Below are 8642 nucleotides of genomic sequence, written 5' to 3'. Positions count from 1 at the left end.
TGGACCCCCATTAGTCAATGCTTGGGGGCTTGAGACCCATCAGCTACCTTTGCCTGGTTTAGCTGGACAGTGGAAGTTGTTTCCCGGGTTGTGGATCCTGTCGCCTTTAGGCATCTTCTAGGAGCCACAGGGGAGAGCTGAGTGCAGGGTGCGGACCAAAGGTGGACAGACTATCCCAGAAAGAACACAGTGTGTCCTCCACCAGAGTGAATGGTGAGCAATGATTGGCTGAGAGTTTGAAGAGTGGTTTGAATGCTGGGAGGGAGTCGGTTGAGAGTCAGTTAGAGCCTGGAGATCAGAGAGGGAAGAGCTGGGGGTGGATGTGAAGCAGGGTTGGTTGGATGAGCGGCATAAGAATAGAATAATGGCCTGGTTAGAACTGTAATAAAGGGACAGATAAGATACTGGGACATTTGAAACCATATACTTGTGTACTCAGAGGCATCTTGAAGTCCTCATTCAGCGTTCTTTCATAAACCAGTTGTATTCTGCCACATGCCTCTTTGCCTCTTCCTTGGCTACGTGAGGGTTGTTGACTTGTTCAGATAAAAAATTACCTATGGTGGCAGTGCAGATCAAGGGGGCGTTTAGTAGAATACACAGAAAAGGCCCAGCTCACCTTTAAAAAAGCGAAAAAGTGGCACAGTGCCAGAGCGACTCGGAGCAAGGAGGGCTGGCACAACAGCAGCCCCTGCTTCCCCTGCAGTCTCGCAGGAAAGGAGCTCATTTGGAAGAGGGGCAGTGGCACCCCCAGATCCCCCCCCTGCTGGGCCTGTGGCAAGTGATCATGGCAGCAGCTTCATTTCACAAAGAGATGCCAACACCACAGCTGCTTCCCACAAGTTGATCAAACTTGGGCATTAATTTATGACAAAGGGGAAAAGCTACAGAGACAGGAGAACAAATTAATTAATATTAATTAATGAATGAAAACCCTATACCATTGAAAGGAAGAAAATGATCGTTGCTTTTAGCAGATCGAACAGCAGAAAAGTGCACGTGCATACCCAGCAGCTGGTAAAGTTTCTTCCACTTTGTTGGCATCCCCCTGCAAACGAGCTCCCTCCCTGCAGTCTCAGGCTCCTTTACCCTTGGAATGACCTTCCAAAGGCCAGTAGTAAAAAGCAGGATAAAGCACACAAAAGGAGGCTCAAAAGGAAGGTGGACAGTGCCACCTCATGGTCACCTTTATTCCTGGACTGAGTTGTGCATGCTCACTCATTGCACACACAAGTGCGCACGCACACACACGCACACACACACACATACACACACACACACACACACTACAATCTCATTGGAGAAATGAAATCTTCCAAAAACAGTTCTTTATTGCAACTTCCAGTAGCTTGGGAGTGCTCCTGGATCTGACAGTGTCACTTGAGGCTCAGGTGGCCTCAGAGGCTCGAGGGACAGTTTCCAAACTATGGCTGGTTCCTGTGACTTGGCTGCAGGACTCCATGCTCTGATAACTTCCAGCATGGATTACTGTGATGCGCTGTGCGTGGGACTGCCCTTGAAGACACTTCAGACTGCACCCAGGGATGTTTTGCTGCTGGAGGCAAAACCCCCTGTGCTTGCCCCACCTCGGCCCTCACCACTGCCAGGCACTCACTGTTGCCAGCAGTTTGCCACCTCCTGTTCCTTGACCCTGATGGTACGCCCATGAATGGCAGCGCACTCCTCCACTCGCCCCTAGGCTACCCCAAAAAAGTTGAGCAGGACAAATATGGCAGCAAGTAGAGGAGCACGCCGCTAGGGTCAAGGAGACGGCGGTAAGCACCTGGCAGTGGTGTGATGGGTCAGTGCATCTGGCTCTTAACCAGAAGGTTAGTAGTTCGAGCCCACCCAGGGAAGGCTGTGGGCAAGATTCCTGCTTTGCAGGGGGTTGGACTAGATGACCCTCAGGGTCCCTTCCAACTCTACAATTCTAAGATGCCTTATAACGAGTCCGACCCTTGGTCCATCCTGCTCCCACATTGTCTGCACTGGCTGGCAGCGTTTCAGACCGGGAATTGCCAGGGATTGGACCTGGGACCTGCCGCATGCAAAACAGATGCTCTACCACTGAGCTGCGTCTCTTGCCCGTAGAAGAAGAGACCATACAAGTAACAGCTTTTAGGTGGAGAGTAGGAACTACAACTCCCAGAAGTCTGTGCGGTCCGTCGTGCTCGCTGACTATAAGGACGTCAAGGTTTCCTCCTGAGCGCCGCTCGCACTTCGGGAGCGTGTCGTTTGGGGAATTGGGGAGGGAGGCGGTGTTGAGATCCGAAGTGGAGTCCTGGGAAAGAGAGGGGAGAAGAGAGAAAACTGGGAAAGCTGCAGTAAGTAACTGGCATGGGGAAATAAGGATTTTGGAAAACAGGTACAGTAGTTTCAACGCCCCCAGCCAGCTACCCGTGGGGTTTCTGGATTTTTGAGTCATCATCATAATGGATGGAGAAGCACCAGGTGCTATTGGAAGTCTGCAAAATCCTCCCAGAAGAGGCAGAAAACATGGAAACCAAAGGAGACACAGAGATCAGGTAAAAATACAATAGCCTTGTTAGTTTTAGCCCACCTTGGGAGGATACCATTTTCCTGTACTCCTTTTAAAAAATAGAATAAAAGAGCTGCTTAGAAGGGAGAATTCTAAGACTGGCAACTTCCCCCGTTTCCTTGCAACCTCTAGTGAAATTTTTGCACCTGTGCCAACTTTTTAAGAGACTCGAGCCCTGGAAAAGGAGGGTCTATGGAGGACAGGCCCTGCCCTCCACCTCTCCTATAACTGCAGCCTGCAACAGTGTCTGAGGCCAACAGCATCTGCAGGGCACAGTATTGGCTACCGCCTGCCCCAGGCTAGGGCTGAGGAGACCCAGGTTCAATTCCTTCCTCAACCATGAAATTCACTTTACTGGGTTGTTGGGGGAATCCGCACAACGTATGTTTCCTTGTGCTCTCTGCAGAAAATTGGGAGCATAAAATGTAAAAAAATGTGAATACTCACCCCTCTCACTGTTTGTCTCCAAACTTTGTTTCAGGATGCAGGTGTTCGCCTCTCCAAGGCTCTTTCTTACGTGCTGCGCCATGGGGCAGAGAAGTTGGGGCTACAGATGGGGCTTGGTGAGTGTTTCTGCCCTTCCACACCCCACAACACTGCCTGGGAAAAAGAAAAGAAAAAAACCTTCACTGCTCCTGTTCTGCCAGCCACAGGACAGTTAAAGGCAGAAGAGCCCTGCCAAAAGGAAAAGCTGGCAACCCTCAAATGTGTCATTTTTTTAAACTGGAAGCCAATTATTGGTGGAGCAGGTTCTAAAGAAAACCTTGCCTAAAGCCCTGTTCAGATGAACCACCCACCCACTCACTAGCCCAGCTGGAGTCAATTTGGGAGAAACCCGGGCCCTCGGAGCAGGGAGGAAATTTTTGCGAGGAGTTCCCTGCAGAGCACAGGTGACTTGAGCAGTTGAGTGAAGTTGCAGGGGAAGAGAATTTAATTAAATCTGGAATGGGGAACCTGGTTCATCCCAAGGGCTGCATTTCCTTTCGGGCAACCTTCCGAGGGCCACATGCCAGTGGTGGGTGGGGCCAGAAGCACATGTGGGCGGAGCAATAAATGTACATTTTGCACTTGTACACGGGGCTCATTTCTACACATACACTCAACCCCACTGCTATTTTCTGACAAGCGAGAGGCATTATCAGAGTTCAAGGACACATTTCAGTCAGCCCCAAACAGAGAGAGCCTGGGGAGAGTTCTGAGGGCCACATAGAAGGACCTGCAGGGCCACATTCAGGCCCTGGGCCTGAGGTTACCCACTCTTGAATTAAACTTTTTAAGATGGATTTACCTTTGGTTTCTCGAGCTGCTCTAGCATTTGGCGCCGCCCTGAATTAAAATTGCACCTGTTCCTCCATTATGCTCCATTCTCACTATTAACGTCGTGGGGAATTTGTTTAAAAGCTTTGTACATTTTTAGCCACGCTTTTCTCACCTCAGTCCAGCTAGCTGGCTTGACAGTGCTGTCAAAGAAGGGAGTTCTTAAACGTTTTGTTCTTCCCAAACTGCAGATGGCTTCGTGGATGTGGAGGAGGTTCTTCACCTGCCACAATTTAAGGCTTGGACCCTGGAAGATGTGCAGCGCGTTGTAGAGACAAACGAAAAGCAGCGCTTTGCTCTACGCCCTCACCCTTCCAGCGGGCAGCTCCAGTTCCGGGCCAATCAAGGGCACTCGCTGCAGGTGGGGAAAAGGGTGAAGGAGTTGTCACATATGGGAACAAAAACGGGAATGAGCTCCAATTCCATGCTAAATGCCAATGTGGTATTAGCCTGAGTTTCTAGCCCTTATCAGTTGTAGAGTGGGAACCTTGGGCCTTCCAGGCCTCTGTATCTGGCCCTTGAAACTTTTGACAGCCCTCTTTTATATTTTTGAATGTTTCTGCCTGATTGGAATGTGCCTGTGAACTCATGAGTCCCTGAATATAGAGGGGTGTTTGTGAGGGTGCATAGGAACTAGCCTACTATGCCAGGATATAATTTATATTTGTTGCTCTGCTCACTTTGACCTCTAACCCAGCCCTTCACTGACATGAGGCCCCCAGAAGGTTGCCCCAAAACGAACGTGGCCCCTGGGCTGAAAAGGGCTCCCCGCTAGCCCCTTCCTTATGGCAGCAAACTTGAAAGTATGTGGGCTCCCTCAGGTAAAACCTCATAAACTGACCATTAATGTTCCATGAACACACCAGGTGTCTGAACTGGAGTTGATCCCACTGCTGGACCCACGGGATTTCCCAGAGGTTGTGGCCCATGGCACCTATCTGCGCCACTGGGCAGGAATTTGTCGCAGTGGCCTCTCGCGGATGGGAAGGACGCACATCCATTTGGCGCCAGGGTTGCCGGGCGATGGAGCTGTCCGGAGTGGTGAGCATACCGTTCCTTGAGTTGCAAATCTGTGGCCTGCAGTGCTTCAACTCCCATCCCAAAGTAGAGGGGGAAAAATACCTGGCTGTGAATTGAGATTTTTGCCTAAGGACCTTCTCTGGCCGGTTGGGTGACTTCTCTGCCCAGGAAGCTCCCTTAAACCACATCAGACCATTGGTCAATCTGGAACAATATTGTCTAACCAGCAGTAGGGAAGCTCTGACCCACAAGCCTTATCGGGTCTGCCAGGCCTCTGGATTTGGCCTGCATCCTAGAACCCATTTGTACTATACATTTAAAGCAGTACTGCACCACTTTCAACAGTCACGGCTTCTCCCAAAGAATTCTGGGAAATGTGGTTTGTTATAGCTGTTCCACACTGCTAGAAGACCCCGTTCCCCTCACAGAGCTCCAATTCCCAGAGCCCCCCCCCCAGGAAAAGAGATTGATTGTTTAACCATTCTGAGAATTGTAACTCTGCGGTAAAGATCAGAAAAAGAGGGACTGTCTCCGCTAAAGAGACACGACGGGAGTGGGTGACAGAGGCCCTTAAATGTGTTGTTTTTCCTTTCTAGGAATGAGAAGCAACTGTGACGTGGCTATAGTCATTGATGTCCCCAAGGCTCTGGCAGGTAAGTGGAAAGGAACTAGAGACTGTGTGGGTGGTACGCAGTCTCTCCCTATGGTGCTAGACTCCAGCTCCAAGCACCCCTGCCCGTTGGCGATCCTGGCTGGGTCTGATGGGAGCTGGAGAGCTGCAGACTCCCCTACCTCTACTGTAGGTCAAAGGCGGAATAGGACAAGCAACCCTCTAACACAATCCCCCACCCCTTTGCTTGCGGCCTGCTCAAAAGGAGGGTTTGTAATGGGGCTGGCACTATAGGGCAGCTCCCTGGGAGGGACCACTGCTGACCTCACGCAGAGACCCAGTGGGCACCCTCCTCATCAGATGAACACTGTCCCTTCAGAGAAGCAATTAGTTAACTGAAATTTCCCATAGCCCCATAGTCTGCTGCCGTGCTGGCTGTTCTTGTCATAACACCTTGTTGTTAAGAAACGGGACTGGGTTGCTGAAGAGCGTCACACTGGGGCCAGGGACACTGGGAGGCTGATCTCACTGCTTGCTAGGATGAATGACATGGGAAGGCGGAGATCAGCCTGGCTGCCACCCATCATACAACGAAAGTGTAGCTGCAGGGAGTCTGCTTCTTCCCCTCCCTGCCGGAAAGAACTCTTGTAAGAATGTTGTGATTCAGAACTAGCATCCGGTTTTGCTCTCCTCCTCCTTCTCCCTCCCAATTGCTTTTCCTTTGGTGTTGTGCCTTTTAGGTAGTCCTTGCCCTCAGGCTTGCAATCTTGCTAGTTATCATTGTAAGCAAGTTTTTTTTATCCAAAGAGTGGTGTAAAACTACCTTGAATAAATGAATGGAATCCAAGCATCCTAAATTCTAGGGGGCCTTCCTCTCAGCCAGCAAAGCCCTCTCTGGAATGGACTCCAGACTTGCCTGTCATTCATCTCGCGCCACGCTATAGGGCAGGGTGAGGAAGTGGTTCTGGGCTTAACAGCCTCTCACCTGTGAAATGTCTTCTCTGCAGATGGAATCAAGTTTTACCGCTCGGCTAATGAAGTGATCCTCACTCCTGGCGATGCCAATGGGCTGCTGCTTCCCTGCTACTTCATGGAGGCCCTACAGCTCAAGCCTAGGCGTGAGTCGGGCAGCCTGCCTCTTGCCACTCTGGCCCGGGAGTGCTTGGGCAGCTTGCCATTCATGCTGCTGCAAAACCCAGAACTTTTGAGGCGTGCTGGTTGGGCTTGGGGGAGAATGAATGAATTTTATACAAATCTCATGAAGGATTTAGTTGCAGCTGCATTGAATTAGCACTTCCAGGTCTAGCTTGCTCTAACCCACAAGGCCTGCAGTGCTGCCTTTCTGGGCTGAGATCACAACCAGAGTCCTGCACATGTTGTTCTCTAAACCCACAACCCTCGCCAATCCAAACCTCCCTGGAAGCCCTGGCAATCGCAAGTACTTGTGCATGACGTAGTTGCTATCTCACATGATTGACAAGGGGGTTGCCCTCCATCTGTCAAAATTCCAAATTGTTTCCTCCCTGCGCTCTGCTGCTGAGGTGGGCAGTGGCGGTGGCAGCACCAGAGTAGGTTGGTTGCTGAGGAGCCGCTGTGGACTGTTCTGCCACAGCTTGTTTGGGCCTCCAATGCAGCTGCGATGGGCCAGCAGCTCTCGGAAGGCTAGCATCACTCTGCAGGCTACAGCACCACCTATTGGCAGCCAAGCAAACAGTTGCATGACAACAACCCTAAGCAAATACAAAATTTGCCCCAAGTAGCTCAGGGCAGCATGCATAGTTCTCTCCCCTCGCCCACTTTTGTCTTCACAATCTTGTGACATAGGTCAGGCAGAGAGAGAGAGAGAGAGAGAGAACATAAATGAACATGACTGGCCAAAAATCCCCCAGTGAGCTTCATGGCTGGGGTTGAATCTGGATGTCCCTAGCACTATAGCTACTAAACCCAATTGCCTTTGTACATCCTCAGGACCACTTTTGTTTCATGTTCCTGTGACATGCCTTGCAACTAAAAATCAGGAGTGGAGGCTGCAATCTATATACTGGGGCTCAATGTTTTTATGGGGAGTCACACCATGTGCTTTTTTTTGTCCCCCAGGGTGTGTGTTGTCCCTCAACTGTCCTGATCCTGAGCCACTGGATGCATCTACCTCTACGTAATTTATGTCACTTACATTCATTTCAATGTAAAGGCCTTATCCAAACACTTAAAAAAAAAAGCAACTGATTACATATTGTTTGAAGTGATGATGTGAACAAAATACTGATTGTATTCACTCGACTGATTTCCATGCCAGACCACAGACAAACTGTAGCAATTTCTGCTTTTCTGTTTCCATTGTACTTCTTTGGCATCCCTTTTCCTTGTTGGGATTTTATTTTTATTATTTTTTCGCTTTTCCTGCCTGCTGCTACCTCTCCATTATGTCTGGGTGGTGCTGTTTTGGCAGCATAAGCATCAGTACTCATATCTGAGATGGTTGGACAGTGTTCTCAAAGCTACAACAAAGGTCCGTATAGTTAAAGCCATGGTTTTCCCAGTAGTGATGTATGGAAGTGAGAGCTGGACCATAAAGAAGGTTGATTGCCGAATAATTGATGCTTTTGAATTATGGTGCTGGAGGAGACTCGAGTCCCTGAGAGTCCCATGGACTGCAAGAAGATCAAACCTCTCCATACTGAAGGAAATCAGCCCTGAGTGCTCACTGGAAGGACAGATCCTGAAGCTGAGGCTTCAATACTTTGGCCACCTCATGAGAAGAGAAGACTCCCTGGAAAAGACCCTGATGGTGGGAAAGATGGAGGGCACAAGGAGAAGGGGATGACAGAGGACGAGATGGTTGGATAGTGTTCTCGAAGCTACCAGCATGAGTTTGACCAAACTGCGGGAGGCAGTGGAAGACAGGAGTGCCGGCGTGCTCTGGTCCAGGGGGTCACGAAGAGTCGGACACAACTAAACAACAACTCATATCTGAACACTGAGAGCAGAATGAATTATTCTCATCATCCACCTGGAAACCAAGAAGCAGAACAAAACAAAAGAGAAAACCAAGGATAGACTACCCATAAATGAGGCAGATATTGTTTTTCAGGTGAACAGTGAGATGATATGTTTATTTCACAGAGACAAAACAAGTCATTGTGGGAAAATGACAAT

At 49.7% G+C, this 8642-nt stretch overlaps 1 protein-coding gene across 2 annotated transcripts; it reads left to right on the top strand.

Annotated features, from left to right (window-relative positions):
- Positions 1-1283: 1283 nt before the first annotated feature.
- On the top strand, positions 1284-8582 carry TRPT1 (tRNA phosphotransferase 1). 2 transcript variants are annotated; one of them, XM_081174244.1, is made up of 7 exons: positions 1284-2324; positions 3021-3102; positions 4048-4217; positions 4723-4897; positions 5473-5529; positions 6494-6604; positions 7584-8582. In XM_081174244.1, the coding sequence occupies exons 1-7, from the start codon at positions 2046-2048 to the stop codon at positions 7643-7645; spliced, it is 936 nt and encodes a 311-aa protein (XP_081030370.1). In that variant the 5' UTR covers positions 1284-2045; the 3' UTR covers positions 7646-8582. The 2 variants fall into 2 exon arrangements, with proteins under 2 accessions (XP_081030370.1, XP_081030371.1); XM_081174245.1 differs by lacking the exon at positions 7584-8582 and having other exon boundaries at positions 2189-2525; positions 6494-7575.
- The last annotated feature ends 60 nt before the right edge of the window (positions 8583-8642 follow it).

Source organism: Podarcis bocagei (assembly GCF_964188305.1).
Source record: "Podarcis bocagei genome assembly, chromosome: 16".
Taxonomy (NCBI): domain Eukaryota; kingdom Metazoa; phylum Chordata; class Lepidosauria; order Squamata; family Lacertidae; genus Podarcis; species Podarcis bocagei.
The sequence above is the reverse complement of the archived record's forward strand: the minus strand, read 5'-3'. Positions and strand labels throughout refer to the sequence as shown.

Coding starts and splice junctions, on each gene's coding strand:
- TRPT1 (XM_081174244.1), top strand. CDS start 2,046: ATGCAAAACAGATGCTCTACCACTGAGCTGCGTCTCTTGCCCGTAGAA. Junction 4,898..5,472: donor CGATGGAGCTGTCCGGAGTG/GTGAGCATACCG, acceptor TTTCCTTTCTAG/GAATGAGAAGCAACTGTGAC. Junction 6,605..7,583: donor CCTACAGCTCAAGCCTAGGC/GTGAGTCGGGCA, acceptor TTTGTCCCCCAG/GGTGTGTGTTGTCCCTCAAC.